This window comes from Diabrotica undecimpunctata, chromosome 10 (assembly GCF_040954645.1).
Source record: "Diabrotica undecimpunctata isolate CICGRU chromosome 10, icDiaUnde3, whole genome shotgun sequence".
Classification (NCBI taxonomy): domain Eukaryota; kingdom Metazoa; phylum Arthropoda; class Insecta; order Coleoptera; family Chrysomelidae; genus Diabrotica; species Diabrotica undecimpunctata.
This window is the reverse complement of record NC_092812.1, coordinates 80,166,951-80,184,384: the sequence shown is the minus strand read 5'-3', so window position 1 is coordinate 80,184,384 and position 17,434 is coordinate 80,166,951. Positions and strand designations below refer to the sequence as shown.

Sequence of the window (17,434 nt, the reverse complement as noted above, 5' to 3'; positions counted from 1 at the left end):
ACTCCGTAAGTAGCGAAATTAATGCACGTATTTCCAACGGGAATCGTACATACTATGCTAATAAAAGATTGATGACATCGAAATTATTAGACAAAAGAACCAAAATGACTATCTACAGAACACTGATTAGACCCGTAGTAACCTATGGATGTGAAACTTGGGTAATGACGAAAAAAGATGAAGCCCAACTCAGAACATTCGAGAGAAAAATACTGAGGAAAGTATATGGCCCGGTACAAGAGGAAGATGGCACATGGAGAATCAGGAGAAACGACGAGGTTAATGAGTTAAATGAAGGTTATGACATTGTAAGATTTGTGAAAAGTCAAAGACTGTCATGGCTGGGACATGTTCAGAGACAAAACGATGCAAAAACAACAAAGAAAATGTTACAATGGAAGCCCATAGGAAGGAGAAAAAAGGAAGGCCCAGAACGAGATGGTTGGATGACGTGGAAGACGACCTGAAAACAATGAACATAAGACAATGGAGAAGAAGGGCACAAGAGAGATCTGAATGGAAGGACATAGCCAGACAGGCAAAGACCCATCCAGGGTTATGATGCCAAGAGAAGAAGAAGAAGAAGATTTCTGCAATTATGTCACACCACATCCAATGGGAAAATGTCATGGTGGAACTGCGTTAATCATTATAAGTAACAAAAAACATGAAATAAATAAAGTATGTGAAATCAACATTCAGGCAACTTCGATATCTGCAGAACTTAGTAAGAAATAGATAACGATGGCAGATGCGTATTGCCTCCCTGGTAAAATAATTAAAGATGAACATTTCTCTAGCTATTTCAATGTGGTCATCTTGGTCATCACTTCACTGCAGCAGGTGACTTTAATGCAAAACATACAAGATGGGGTTTAAGATTGATAACATCACGCGGAAAAGAACTTATTAAAAGTTTAAACGACAATAATTTGCCTCCAATTTCTACTGGACAACCAACCTATTGGCCTAGAGATAGAAATAAAATACCTGATCTCATCGACTTGGCTATCGTAAGAGGAATTATGGTATCTAAGGCTAATATCCCCAAGCAAAGGTTTAGAATTTTTTTGTTGGATAGTGGGTCACAAGGATTTTTGTCTCTAGATGGGCTTCGCCTGTGTTAACTGCTTGATAAACTTATTGATTATTGTTTTTTTTATTTGTAGAAACAGATTACAATAAATAAAGGATGTAAAAAGAGTTAATCACCATCGGTTAATAGGAGGCACAAATGGAGAATGAATATTAAAGTAGCAAGAGGAAGAATAATATTTTATTCCGACGAAAGAAGACGCTCGCATTTATTTTCAATTCGGGCTACACTATTGTTCTACATGTATAAATATTAGGTTTATTATGTAACACACTGAGATATATTCTAGAAACCAAACCCAATAATACACAAGATTAATCTGTCTATAAAGTACATAACCTGTGAATGCAACAATTTCCATGTGGGAAAAACAGCAAGGTCTACAAGTGTGGGGATAAACGAGCATGAAACATACATCAAGAACAGAGACTTCAAAAAATCTCAGTTATGCTAACATGCCTTGGATAACGAGTCCGAGTACAATGGAAAAGTGATCAATAATCATGAAAGAAACAGATAAGAAAAATCAAAGAAGCAGTTTTCATCTTACTTAATGACAAAAAGTGTTTAGTAAATTTATCAGCAGAATGTACCAGGCTTTGGTTGCCAATACTAAAGAAGAAGTCAGCACCAAGAACATACCAACAATAGCGGATTAAAGGAAGTCGCAGACATAATCTACAATTACACACAATACATATGCAACACACAAAACACAAACATATTCTATGTTAAAAACACATTATACAAACAAGTAAAACAATAAAACACTCAAAAAAAATTAGAAATTTATATTACGAGGGTAAAAACACCAGTCTTAGATTTTTTGCCAATCAAAAGAATTCTATTGCGTACAAGATCGAGGCCAAGTAGATCAACAGTCAGTGGGAACCGAAATGTCACACGTTATCAACAATGTAATTTTCATTGGATTTAATGCCGTATAAACATAATATTTAATTGTGAACCTTAACGTTCATGGATGAAAGATGCATCTTGAATTTTTTCAGCGGTGGTGAACCTCGATTGTTGTGGCGGCGGGTGGTGCTTATTATTAGTATCTTCTATCTCTCCGAGTACTTCAGATGTTGTATTCTGTAATAGCTTCTTTTACATGATCTTATGTTTCTGTAATATAACTACACCTGAATTCTATGAAGTCTTTTTGTACAGGTATATTGTTTATCTTGAAACTGTTGACATCAAGTTCGAAAATATAGTGTAGTATTGTACTTTTGCAGCAAATTGTAAGTCATTATATCTCAATAAAGAAGCAAATTACGTATCCCTATAAAATTCAGGTATCACTGTAAGGCAGAAATTGTCGATCTAATGTAGCAGCACCCCGTATATAATGAATTTAGATCTAGATTTAGAATTAAATGCGAATGCTTTTATTTAACTTCCACTTCGCGTATACAGTTCCGAATAGATCTTAATCCTTCAAATATATTTAAAATATTTTTTATAACACTTTATGCTAAAACTATTTGCTACTACGGAATTATTCTAAATATATATTTTATTATAAATTTAGAGGTTACATAAAAATACGCAAGAGACGCAGCGATGAGAACGTCACGACTATTTGCTATGATCTAGTTGTTTATGGCTTATTCACCGAGAAATTATTTTGAACGGTTTAAAAACATACTCTACATGAGTCTATGGTTATCTATATCTAATTTTAAAATTGCGAATTCTATTTTTTTGGGAATATTCTTTATCAATCCTATCGTCTTTCGAAGAGTTCGAATGGCGAATGTTGCGATTACTATTGGTTTTCCTGCGTAAAGTGTTCATACTCGTCTTATTATCCCGTTAGCACTTTATATAATAAATTCTTAACTTAGCTACATTCCCTTCATGTTTAGAAAAAAAAGTACTTAATGAGTTTTTGACAGTCACTGTAACTACTGTCTAACAATGTATGTGGATAGTGTAAAAAATAATAGTGTACCAAAACAATTGGATGAATTTATGTAAATTTATCCAAGTATTTTGGTATATTTTTATTTATTAACAATTTAAGTAAAAACTGACTGATTTTTAGAAGTTTTCTTTTATGAGTTAAAAAAAATAGAAAACAAAGTGAAGAGTGTATCGAGAGCATTAATGTAACTTTAGGTAAACGAAAGAAATATGGAAAATATAAAGAGCAATATTTGAATTTTGGATTTACCTTCATTACTAAAGGGGATGTAGAACTTCCTCAATGTGTTGTATGTCACAAAATTTGACAGCTGAAAGTATGCTTGCTAATAAACTAAAGCGGCATTTGGAGTCATCTAACAGTCATTTATAACGTAAGCCCAGGTATTTTATCTAAGAAAATTGCGAGAATTGAAACATCAGTCCACGGCTTTGGTTTCAAGAGTATCATTGCTCACCTACTAATTGAAAAATTAACAATTTTTTGCAAAATTATAAGAGAGAAAATAATAAAATTAGAAGCATTCAATCACCATTAAATGAAAGTACTTATTTCTTTCCTGTCGCTCCTTTTTGTGCTTTAATGAGAAGGTTTTAGCTACAAGAATTGTGGTTTATAACTCATTGTAGTAGGTATCTATGTTGTACCATGGTTGAACGTCTCGTGTAAGGTCTTCAGGTACGTTTACTTTCCTGCCATACAGCAATTCGAACGGTGTATATCCATGATACGCGTTAGGGGTTGTGTTGTAGCAGTATGTGAACATTCTGTAACACATGTCCCAATTTTCTCTGTCTTCATCTATGAATGATCTCACGTACTTGTTTAATGTTCTATGTAGTTTCTCACAACTTCCAATCGATTGTGGGTGGTACGCCGTTGGGAAGTTGTGCTCTATCTTTAGGATTTTTAGTTAGTTCGTGCATTACTTCATTTTTGTACTCTGTGCCTTGGTCTGTTCTGATTTGTTTTATGAGTCCGTATGTTGGTATAAAATGATCGAAAATTCCGCGAGATATTGTCTCGGCTTCTTTGTTGCACACTGGTATACTCACTGTGTATTTCGTCAGCTCACACAGCATTGTGATACAGTATCTATTGCCTTCATTACTTCTAGGGAATGGATCTATCGTGTCTATGTATACTATGTCCCATGGTTTTGAAGAAGTGTCCGATATTGCGAATTCCTCGACATGTAGTCTTTTCGGTTTGTTAATTTGACATTTATGACATTGCTTAATGTAATTTCTTACGTCGTTTTCCATGTTCCTCCATTTGAATCTTGCCTTCAGTTTCTTTATTAGCCTATTATTTCCTACATGACCCCCAAGCATCAGGTGGTTATGATATTCCTTCATTATCCTACGTTTTTCTTTATCGTCATCTATCGTTACTGGTACTTCGCATATGTATATTTCTATATTTTTCAATAATTTGTTTCCTTCTTTTATAAATTCATCAATTGTGTACAATTTAAAAATAATATCTTTACTTTATGTACTGCATCCTCTACCGCCAGCCAATCAAGCTGTTCCTTTCAAATGTCAAACATTTGACTTAAATCAAAGTGATTAAATCCTGTGGCCATGCTCTTGCTGTACTTGATTTTGTTTTTGATCCGAATGCTCAGTCTTAGTAAGATTCGGTCTACTCCAAAAGACAAAATTGGTAGTCTATGCGCCTCAAAATTATTTAGTTCTCTTCTTACTGGTTGCTTGTGGACTTCAAGCTGTAATGTAGGTTTACTTTCTGTATCATTGTGTCTTGTTTCTTCCATTTTTCTTCTTGATTGAGCTCAGGTTACAGCTAGTATATGCGTGTTGTCTATGTATAAGTCCTTTAGTTGATGCCATATTATTCTCCAAAGACTGTCCGCGTAATTATTTTTCCCTGTTATATATTTTATTTCAAAGTCGTATTCCTCTATATCTAATCTGATCCTCGTAAGTTTTGAGGTAGGTTCCTTCATTGAAAATAGGTGTGTTAAGGGTTTATAATCCGTTTTTACCAAAAATGTTGGTGCTCCATATAAATAAAATTTGAAATGGTTAATTCTCCAATGAATTGCTAGTAATTCTTTACTAGCAATTCAATTACTAGGTTTATTACGTTCTACTTTACTAAAACTTCTTGATGCGTATGCTATCGGTAGGTCTATTCCATTATAGTTTTGACTTAAAATTGCTAAACAACTGTCGTTGGATGCGTATGTTGTCACAATGAATTGTTTACTGAAATCCGGATATTTTAAGATTGGTGGTTTCATAAGAGATGACTTGAGCTTATCGAATGATTTTCCTTTGACCAAAAAAATTCTACTCCGTCCTCGATAATCTGTTTAGTGGTATGCATATTTCAGCAAAATTTTGAATAAAACGTCTATAGTAGTTACAAAATGCTACAAATCTTTTTGTCTCTTCTGCTGTCTTAGGTGTCGGATATTGTTCAATCGTTGCATATTTTGCTGTATCTGGTGATACTCCTTCCTGAGAAAGATCATGTCCTAAATATGTGACTTCTAAAAAATTGACATTTTCCTGGGTTAAGTTTTAGGTTGAACTGTCGACATGTCTCAAATGTCTTTTTTAGGTTATCTAAATGATGCTAGTATTTCTGATTTGGTTGCTTCACGCAAGGCAGTTTTAAAATATAAATGGAGTGACCTATGGTCTAAGTTTTGTTTTACCAACCCAAATAGATACACTTCTTTACACACAACTGTCCCTGTTGCACATTGGCACAGAACTTATAATGTCCCTAGGCGTTATATAACAACCATATCTAGGCTTAAATTTGGACATGCTTGTGGAATGTGGAGTAGAAGGTGACCTAGATCATGTAATTTTTGGTTGTGCCAAATATAATTTGGAATCCACCTTATTATATAATAATATAGTTCGTATTACCGGTAAATCTCCGTTTAACGTTTTATCTGCCCTAGCGACTCAAAATAGATTAATTTACGATTGCATAATCGATTTTTTGACCAAATGTAATATTTTTCTTTAGTAAAAAAAAAAAATTGGTTTTTACTTTTTACCTTTGTTTTCTCTCCTTTATATGTTTAATCCTATTTACCGTGGCCTAGTTCTCCTGTGTATGTTATATATTATAATGTCCTGATGGTCCTTCTTTTTGTTAAATGTTGTAAATTTATCTATTTTAGTCTATTCGATTGCAAATAACTCAAAAACTTTTTACTGTACCTAATGAGATTAAAAGATCATGTAAATGGCGAAGCCATAAAAATAAAAAAAAAAAAAAATGATGCTTTTCTGATATTCCTATTACTACTATATCGTCCATGTAAAGAAATGCTTGTCCGGGGTTAAACCTGAAAAAGCTATTGATATCATTCTTGAAAAGCTATTCTGGCTTACCTTTAATTCGAAAGGTAATCTGGTGAATTGAAATGATCCGTTCTCCGTGCTAAATGATGTGTATTTCCTCGATGATTTTTCTAATGGTATTTGGTGAAAACTTGACATTAGGTCTGTAACTGAAAACCATTTTGCTCTCTCTAGTTGATCGAGTATTGAATCTATTTTTGGTAATGGGAATTTGTCTGTGAATATTTTTTTGTTCAGTTATCTAAAATCTATGCATAATCTCCATGCTTTATTTCCATTTTTAGCCATTTTGGGTACGAGAACTACCGGGCTATTCCTATTCTGATGTAGATGGTTCTACAATTTCTTGGTCTTTACATTTCTGTACTTGTTGGTTTAACTCGTTTAACTCTTCTGCTGGTGTATGCGGTGTCCTATAATTCTTAATGTATACTGGGGTTTGGTCTTTCACTCTCAGTTTTTGTTCGTAGAAGTTGTTCCATGTTAGTATGTCGTGCCTTAGTTCGAATATATCGTTCTGTTGTTCAAAGGTAGGTCTTCTCCCCTTGTCATATGTGTTGTGATACTGGTGCTGTCCTCTCTTAGCTTCATAATTTAACACTCTTCCTTCTGTGCTATCTTCTGTCGCGTCGATCGATAAAAATTTGGACATTACTTTGTGCGTGGTTGTGAAGTTACATGCTTCCAATATTAATTTAGCTTTTTCTGTGTTGACGTTGCGTTTCATTGTTGCAACTACAGTTTCTGTTGTATATTTTTTCGTTAGTTCCAATGGCATTCCTTCCGCTATGTATGCAACTTTTAGCTGTTCTACTAATTCTTCAACTTCAAATGCATAGACCGCTGCATCTTTATGTACTTGTCTTTTCTTCGCCAATTTAGCTATTACCGTCTTCGGACTGTCGCCTCTCAGTTCTCTCTTCAGTGCTGCTGCTATTCTTGGGATTGTATCCACTGTAGTTATAAGGTTTCTAGCCATATTGGTTAATCTTGTTTTTATTAACGTTATCGCCGTTTCCTCGTGTCTTATCGCTATTTTCTCAAGGAGTTCTGCATCTAAAAATGACTGCAGATTACCCGCGCTTTCATCAAACACGCTGGGCAACACCTTGCTTGCGATATTGAAAAATTCGTTGATTGTAAGAGCCACACTTATCTCTTGCTCTATGTCGCTTGTTTCGTCTTCTTAATCCTTGTCACTTTCCTGATTCTGCCAAAATATTTTTTACACGTCTCTCTTTGTTTGTCCGTTGATGTCTCCCAATTTTTCCTTATTAAATTTATGAATTTATTGTATAATTCGACTAATTGTGTCGTCACTTCTTCTTTAACTTCTTTAGCTTTAGGTACATCTTTCTTCACGACCCTTTTGCTTTGCTTCAAAACTTATAAAACTTTTAAAAATTATATAAATATGATAAAACCTATTGTACTTGTTAAAAATTGTCAATAATAGACTAATAGTAATAAAATAGTCAAAGCTAATGATAATAATAAAATACATTATTAATAATAATGAAATAAATAGATTAAAAGCATGTCAATAACATGAATATCTTGAGGTAAATATACATATAAAAATAGAGGTCATATAGTCTTATTAAAAATGTGCAATAAATCGTGCCAGGAATTATCATAAAAACAGATAATACAGACTTACGTCTAGATTTGCCGTTGATCTTTCTACTATGTCTCGATGGATGTCCCTTTTCAAATTCCTCCTGTGCGCCTTCCATACTGACCAAACCAACTTCAATATTAGAACTGCCGTGATTATGTATAGCAGTACTTTCAGCTCATATCTGGTTTTACATCTTTGTTCTTTACGATGAAATTACTGTTTACAACTCGATTCTCCTGTAAATCGTCCTTAGACGTCTTTCCTCCAATTTTATATCTGCTCCATTTCCGACTGGTCTAGGATCGCCATATAATAATGTTGGATAATCATGTTTATTAGATTGCTTCCATCAGGAGTTCCATATAATGGAACTCTAGGGATAGTTTACCCCCTGCATGGGGTTGATTAACTCGAACTCACTGGATACTCATAATTACTTTATTGGTTCTCTAAGTACAATAATAGAGAGAGTACCCAGTTGGCGGATGACAACACTAGCTTCGACTGTTAACTCTTAATTCTTGATCTACTCCCGTTATTTTCCAGGTATTTAACTCACGTGTGTTTGTTTATGCATTCATGTTTTACTAATATAATTTGTACACAATATTAAATAAGCTTTTGAATACAATGCAAATTTCACTAGGTCAGCGTCTCGGTAAGCATGTTCTAGTTACACCGATATTTTTAATGTCACAAACAAACAATCGCATTGAGCAATAAGCAATGATTATTATTATTAAAAGGATTTTAAATTTTTAAACTGAATTGGGCTACTTAGGTGTGATTTCTGGATGCTTAATTAAATCCTGTTACACTTTATTTGGTGGACGCATTATAAAAACAATATGCAATGCGAACAGAGTTTCCTAAATATTTATCATTGGAACCAACGCATGAAAGACGTTATGAACAGAGAGATGATCCATTACAAAAAAAGTTTATTTATTTTTCAATATTTGATATTACCACCCCTACTCCTAATTACACTTTTCAATCGTTTTCGCAATTCGCAATCGGATAACTTTTCTAATTAAAAACATACAAGAACCTTCTATAGACTCGACGACTGCTCTCGTTACCGTGGAGGCAGGTCTACTTTCGTCGGAGAATAATACCTGACTCCATTGATAGTCGTCCCAATCCGGATGCTCGCGAGCAAATTCTAATCGCCGTTGCTTTTCCATGCTGCAGTTAGATTTGGATCCGTAGCTGCTCTTTTCGGTATTAGGTTGGCTGCCTTCAGTCTTTTTCTGACTTTCCAAATGCTGATAACCACACCTCGATCTCTCTAAGCTTTTCTTTGAGATTAGCACGAGTCAGTGTTGTTATTCGTTTACGGCCTCCTCCTTGTTGGCGGACATAATCGCCAGTATCTTAGTACTGACGATACACTCGGGACACAGCTAATTGGCTTAAATTTAGTAGATTTATCATGTCCCTCTGGCTCAGGACTTTCCCCAATAATGCTACAGCTTCAGCTTCTTTGAAGGATGTGGTATCCATTTGTAATGCACCTGCGACTAATGTATTAGTGGGTCGCTATGGAAATTGATTCGTACGATGTTAACCGAAACAAGTCGATGTGTGTCGATTTCAACGAGTCAAATTCTGACCCCCTCTCTACGTGTTGCATTCTTTATTTGTAATACGTCCCCCGATTCACCCAAAAATAAAACTTTTTTAAAACTCAATAATGAAGTTAATGACTGTACACTAAATATTTTTAAATTTACACTTTTTAGATTGAAACAGAAGACGTATTTTACAATATAATTTTGAGTTGATTATTTTGCACTAAGTGTAGTTTACTTGTACACTTGTACCTTTTTTTATTTAAAATGCTGGTATTCTTACGCGCATTTTTTAAAGCTGCCTTACAGCCTTTTTGAACGAAGTAAGCCATTTTTTTTTCAAAAATTCGACACAGCCGTATTTATCAAAAAATGAAAAAATTTAAAAAATTGTGGTAAAACGAGGAGGGAGCAATGTTATATACCAGTTATGTATGTCTGTATAAATCCCAACAGACACACGTTTTTATAAATTAAGATTTAAAATATATACAGTGTGTCTACGTAACTTTACCTCTAGTCTACTAACTCTAAACAGTACTAAGAACAGTAATGCATTTTGGTTCTTGATCAGTGTAGTAGTGTCTGGGGCTAGGGAGACTGAGACATCGGAAGCCTTGAAGAAGACATCAAAGAGAATGTCAAAAGCTCAGCGCAATGATAATCGACGGGCTTTAACCCGGAAGACTGTTGAGTTTCATATTAATTCTTGTAATAGTATTAATCTTAGCTCTAGGTTTAATTGTACTAACCGCGGAAATCTTTCGGAACATTATACCACGAGGTTCATATATCTGGAATAAATTCAATTTTAGCGTTATTATGTACTATCTGAAAAAAACCTGAAACAGGTCGATTTTTATTCTTAAATTGACAATTTACAGTATAAAAATATTATTCCCTTCCAGCACCCACTTTGAATTATAAGCACCCCCTCGAAAATTGTAAATAACAAAGGGGGTCGTGTAGCACCTTGTTAGAAAGGGATTTTAGTCCTCTGTTCATCAATATAAAGTTTTTTGAATTTTGTGCCATCATAACTGAGAAAATTGATTTTTACGATTAAATTAAATGTTCAACTTGACAACCATTATTCACTTCTTGACAATAACCGAGGCGATTTTGGCATTCTCGTACAACATTTTGTATCACCCGGGGGTTATTTTGTTAGTTTCTTCCGTTATCCTAACTTTTAAATCAGCAATATTGCCTGGTATATTAAAATATACTTTAGAAATAATCAGGTATTTTCGTATCTGTTCTGCTAAACATTAGGGAAAAAACTTTGCAGATAATAAAATATTAGTCAAAAAGCCAAATAAACAATTGATATGAATCTAGTAGGCTGCTGTCATTTAGACATTTTATAGACATTTTAAGTATGATTCGTTTTGGTAATAAAACAAGAACTCGAAAGAAGGTTTGTGAAATGTTTAATAATAAATACCTTGGTAAAAGAAAGAAAGCCTTAATGTATGTTCCGCCAGAAAGAAGGAAAAGGGGAAGACCACCAAATTCCTGGAGAAGAGAAATTACAAAAACAATGCAATCTAGAGGCTTAGAAGAGGGAGATTGGAGAGATAGGAAAAGATGGAGACTGAAATGCGGGAAGCGGCAATCGCCGTAGGACCCCCGTTATATGATGATGATGACCTTGGTAAAAAGTTTCGCAGTCTACAGATAAAAAAGTTGAATAGAAGTTTCGTTATACTGGACATCTAAGAAATGTTGAAAAACAATGTAGAAATGTTCAATTTAATGATGAAAAAAAGTTTTAGAGTACTTGTAGAGATTGGGGAAAATCCGCATAAGATAACTCGAAAACTGGCCGTCGTCATTGATGTAAGTAAATTTGAGAGTTTTGAGAGTTATTTTGAGAGTTTTGCATAAAGAAAAATGCCACCCTTATAAGTTCAGTTAGTTCAGGAGTTAAATGAAGATGATCCCGATAGAAGGCAAGAATTCTATGAAATAATGATGGGCAGATTGAACGCAGATTTGCAGTTCATAAACAAAATAGTTTTTTTCTGATGAAGCGACGTTTCACATAAACTAAACGGTTAAAAAACTCAGAGAAAAGTCCCACTGGGTGTATGAGACTCACGCAATATCCTAAAAAATTAACATTTGGGCTGGTATCAGTAACAATAAAATTATTGGTTCTTATTTTTTTGAGGGCACAGTTGATGGTGAGGTTTATCTAGATTTTTTGATTAACTGTTTAGTGCCTACATTACGAAGATTTTTTCCTGATGTAAATCAACCAAATGAGATAGATCAATCTATTTTTAACCAACAAGACAGAGCTCTTATGCATTTTGCACGTATAATTAGAAATTATTTAAACGAGGTTTTTCCCAATAGGTGGATTGGAAAACGTGGAACCATCGAATGGCCGGCTAGATCCCTGATTTGACTCCTCTCGATTAGTTTTTATGGGATTATTTAAAATATAAAGTATATTTTAATAGACCAAACAGTATTGCTGATTTAAAAGTTAGGATAACGTAAGAAATTAACAAAATAACCCCCGAGGTCGTATAAAATGTTGTGCGAGAATTCCAAAATCGCCTCGGCGATTGTCAAGAAGTGAATGGTGGTTATTTTGAACATTTAATTTAATTGAAAACTGCATTGGAAAATTCATTCTAAATAATATGTGACATTATTATCTTCATTCAATCTAAAGTTTTGTGATAGACATTATCAAAATTTTACATCTTAAAAATCAGTTTACTCAGTTACGATTGCACCAAACTTAAAAAACTTTATATTTCTGAACAGAGCACTAAAATCCCTTTCTAATAAGTTGTCACACGCCCCCCTTTGTTATTTAAAATTTTTGAGGGGATGCTTATAATTCAAAGGGGGTGATGGAAGGGGATAATATTTTCATACTGTAAATTGTCAATTTAAGAATAAAAATCGACCTGTTTCAGATTTTTTTCAGATAGTACATAATAACGCCAAAAATGAATTTATTCCATACATATGAACCGCATGGTATATATATATATATATATATATATATATATATATATATATATATATATATATATATGTATATGTATTATATATTATATATATATATATATACATATATTATATATATATATTTAATATGCACACATAAACACAAATTATAATTGTAAATTTTTTGTAGGTACCATATAACGGCCATCCTAAACGACCGGGCTCTCCATCGCCAATGGCAAGTCCGGCCCATTCGGCTGTATCGATGGGGTTACTCCAGTCATGCTGTGGTCGCTGCTGCCCGAGAAGGTACCAACAGACCTGTGGAAAATACATGCCTGCTGCATCAGCAGCTCAGACCAATCAGACGGGAAGTGGCTTAGATGGAACTTATTTAGTAGAAGCGTCTTTTTAAGACATATCACATTTTTTATTTTACTAAATAGTATTATTATGTTGTCGGCCTAAGGTCTAGATTTTGAACGCATTACGGAGATTTTATGATGAGCTTGTTTCTGGTTTTGTTCATTCCGTACTTCCTTTAGAAGATAAAATACATATTTAGTTTAACAAAACTGTATGAACTATGGTTTTTACGAATTATATTGACAGTCAAATCGGTAAAGCACTCTACGACCTAATATATTAAACTACGAAAATAACTGTTTTGGTTACTTTAGGATTTATCATTTTGTCCATGAAAAGGTTATAAAAATATGAATAATTTATTAATCAAGGTAAGTTTGGAACAGACATGCTTAAATCACAAAATTTGTCTAACCCCATTCATTCACATTGAAGTCCTAAAACAATTAAAATTTTTCTCTATTGTTTACTTCCAGTTGAAGCACCAGATAGTGTGTTTTAAGGTGTTAACTTAAATACAACTTTTTATTGTTTCTTTTTGTATCATTAAAAACCGACCAAGATGTAGAATGAAACGTTGTTATCTCTTTCTATTACTGCTATATAGAGTAGATAGGTAGAAGTAACGTGAGGCTATGTTTAAATGTTTGGAACCTTCTAGATGTGGATACATAGATAACTACGGAAGATAAGCTGGATAAACAGAGTCAAAAATGAGAAGGTCCTTAGAGAGATAGCATCAAACAACAAAACTGGTCGATATAATAAAAAGACTTTTACATCTGATCATACAAAGAAAGATTCAAGTTAAACGCGGTTTTTACAGGAGGGTGGCATCAAAAACTCAGACAATGGTATAAAAAACGAATATATCATTATTTAGACTTGCTATGAAAATAGCAGAAAAAGTCGTAATATTTGCATAGCCATCATGCTTCGATAAAATATGAAACTTGAAGAAAAAGACCAAAGATATAATTTTCTCGACGGCCTCACACCACCGGATCTTATAATTCATTTACCAATGATATTCTTTTAATTTCTGAACATTTTGTGTGGAAAGATTATTAAAACAAATAACATAGTTCGAAAAGATGTAATGGCATTCTTTTCTACTGAGTTATACAATTCATAAATAATTTCTTTATAAAAGAATAAATGATGTGCCCTTTTAAATGATTTTCAAAGCCACTTTTTGCTGGATATTTTTTGTTTTGTTGGACGTTATTTGTCGACACTATAACAGCAGCTACCATTTATCAATAAATCAATTAACCTTAACAAACATCTTTTTATACTAAACACTATTAAAAGACATTAAAAAGAGCTTTCACTACAATGGAGAGAATTAGTCAGAACAAGTTCTGTAAGTCAATTTGATAAATAATTATTGCTTTTTTAGGTTTTTCCAAAGCTTGTTGCTTGATGGTAGATTTCTAGTTTATTGTAATGTTTGCCGATTCATCTTTTGGATAATCCCCCAATGAAGGATACCTATACGACTTCGTGTTAGATTAAATGATGGTATTGCTTAATCATCATCACCCTCTAGCCTGCTGCGTTAACTAATGATCCTAGGTCGCCACTTCGTTCTGAACTGCATTAACCTAGTCTGGTGTCGTTTTTTTAGAACCTCGTGTAGATGGTCCTCCTTTATCTATTTTTTCATTTTTAAATCACTATACGAATATTTTCTTCATCTATACCTACCTTAATTATTTCTTTGTAGGCTAGAAAATGACACACTAAAAAGCACTAAACCTACCAATTTTACCCAGGAAGATGAATCGCTGTGCAACTTTTTGCATTCGATTGGCATATATATATATATATATATATATATATATATATATATATATATATATATGCAATTTGGCACGTAAAAATTGTGCTGGGTGAAAATTTCACAAATATGGAAAACTATGAAGAAAATCAATTATCTGATATATACTAATTAATAACAATTTTTGTATTTAAATTTAAGAACTTATATTTTAACTCTTTATTTGATATCACACTTTCATAAATATCTTAAATAACAAATTAACAAAAAAACTTTAGGAGATGATGTCCACACAGGGTAATAGATACCTTGGAGATAACCGCCATCGTAATACTTGTGTTCAGCAACCCCAAAAACCCCGGAGTAATAACTTTTGGCTTATTTTGAATATAAATAACAAAACTTTAGAATTAAAAGACGAGGTTCACACTGGGCACCAGGTAGCTCGAGGATCATCGTCGTTATAATATTCGTATTCAGCGACCTTTAAAACCTCCAAGTAATGACTTTTAATTGATTTCGAATGAAATTAACATACTCCAAGAGACGAGGCCCACCCTGAGCACCAGGTAGCTCAAGGACCATCGTCATTATCATACTCGTGTTCAGCGACCTCGAAAAACCCCGAAAAACAAAATTAAATTCCTCTCGACATTTTCTTAGTTGCAAATGTTTCATTTTCTATGCACTTTGGAAATTCATTTTTCTTATCACTTTGCCCCCATGAATTTTATTCACAAACTTTTCTGACACTTTCCCGAATCGAATGCAAAAAGTTTCACAGCGATTCATCTTACTGCTGAAAATTGGTAGGTGTTCGTTTTCTCGCCTATTGTCTAAAACTTCTTGTCCCTTAATTGGACAGAAATGTGTTTAATGGTTTTAAATCCAAACTTCTGTTTGTAAAATTAATATTTATATTGTGTTATTAAAATATAAAACTTCCTGAAATATTTCTCTTTCATTTGACTGAAAAACTTGGCCTCCCTTAAAAAATATTGAAATAGCTTAAAGTGACAGCTCTGTGACCACGTTGTAGCAACGGTTACTGAAAATAACAGATAGATTAATTGGTTTTAACATCCCAACCCGTACACACAACACACACACACCCACGCAAACATACACTGTATGGTTATAAAAGCAAAGACATTGATACAATACTTTATGAGAACAGATATTTTCCAGTTAGTTCCTTTCCTGTATTGCGTGTATGCGCGGAGTTGTTTTCACTATTTCCATTACTCCAAAAGTTTCTATTTTGAGTTATACCAATATCAATCTCCTTCACAGACATATCTTGCCTAAGCGTCACCCACCAGGTCTTCTGTAGTATTCCTCTCCTACTTCTATCAAAAAATTTATTTCAGCCTGGAAATTGTCCTACTTGCTTGACTTTATTTAATAAACGCAATTAAACTAAATCAATCAAATTAAAAGTGATATTAATTAGAGATTAACACTGAAACTAAAGTACCAATATTACTTAAACCATTGTTTGGAATACATCGATGGTAAAACTTGTATTTGTATAGAAATTCTAGAGTATTGGATGTGCTAGAAAATTTTAGATGGGCTTTTAGCCAAAGACAATCTTAGCATATTACGTTGCGTAAACTAAGAGTTCATTCCATTTGGCTAGAATTAACGATAACACAGACATGTAATTATTTCGAAATTATCCTTAAAAAATTGTAATGGTTACGTGGAATACCTTAAAGTATTTATATTAGCGTTATATAAAATAAAAATGTGTTTTATTAAAATAAATAAATAATATATTCTGTTTTAATGTGCGCCGTATACCTGAAGTAGTTTATGAATGTTATTAGTACTGTAAATAAGTTTTAATCATTTACTTTATTTTTATTCTGTTCATCTACTATATTTAATGATAATAAACCAGAATTTTAATTAGAGATACGTTATATTTTACGATTTGTCAAATATAATGTTTCATTATGACGTCCCCTATATAGAAATGTCACAAAAAACAGTTTTAGAATCATTCTAGTCAAATGTGAAAAGTTACATATTCAAAAATACGTATTAGTATATTTATGCAGTAGTAGACAAAAGAGTAGAAAAAAGGCTACTGAAAAACAATATTAAATTAAGGTTCTGAACCAATGCCAGACATAACACTTAGTGAATCAGACAAGCAATGGATAAGATGAAGGACAATAAATCACCATGAGATGATGCACTAGTAATCGAATTCCTCAAGAACGGGGGCTAGACTCTGATCCTCAAAATACAGGAACTTTTTAATTTATGCTTACGAGAAAAGCCGATACCGTCTAAATTGAATACTGCAGTAACGATTCTGCCACACAAAAAGCCTCTTAAGCCATATGTATAAACTATTCACAAGAATATTAACAACGACATTCGATAAAAAACTAGACATATATTTATAGACATGCGACAAACGTAATAAAGTTACAAGAAAACGGTAACGAAATAAAAATTCAACAAAGTGTCACACAGGGTGACATACTGTCACCAAAGCTTTTATAACTTCCCTAGAACGTGCTTCTAAAACCCCTCATTGGGATCATAAACGGACTACACCACCTGAGTTATGCTAATAATATATTTTTGATAGAAGATAGCCTAGGCGAAAGCAACACTATGTTAGAAGAACTGGAAAGAGCCTGCAGAGGAATCGGTTTAAAAATAAATATCCCCAAAACAAAATACATGACAAACCTCGTACCCAGTAACACTTTAAAAAT

At 33.3% G+C, this 17,434-nt stretch overlaps 1 protein-coding gene across 1 annotated transcript in view; it reads left to right on the top strand.

The window, feature by feature from the left end:
- Shal (Potassium voltage-gated channel protein Shal) overlaps positions 1–16,411 on the top strand; it is a 126,323-nt gene extending 109,912 nt beyond the window's left edge. Inside the window, exon 4 of the mRNA XM_072546896.1 lies at positions 12,738–16,411. Coding sequence (XP_072402997.1) covers positions 12,738–12,962 — 225 coding nt within the window. The 3' untranslated portion in view covers positions 12,963–16,411. The remainder of the gene's footprint in view (positions 1–12,737) is intronic.
- The last annotated feature ends 1,023 nt before the right edge of the window (positions 16,412–17,434 follow it).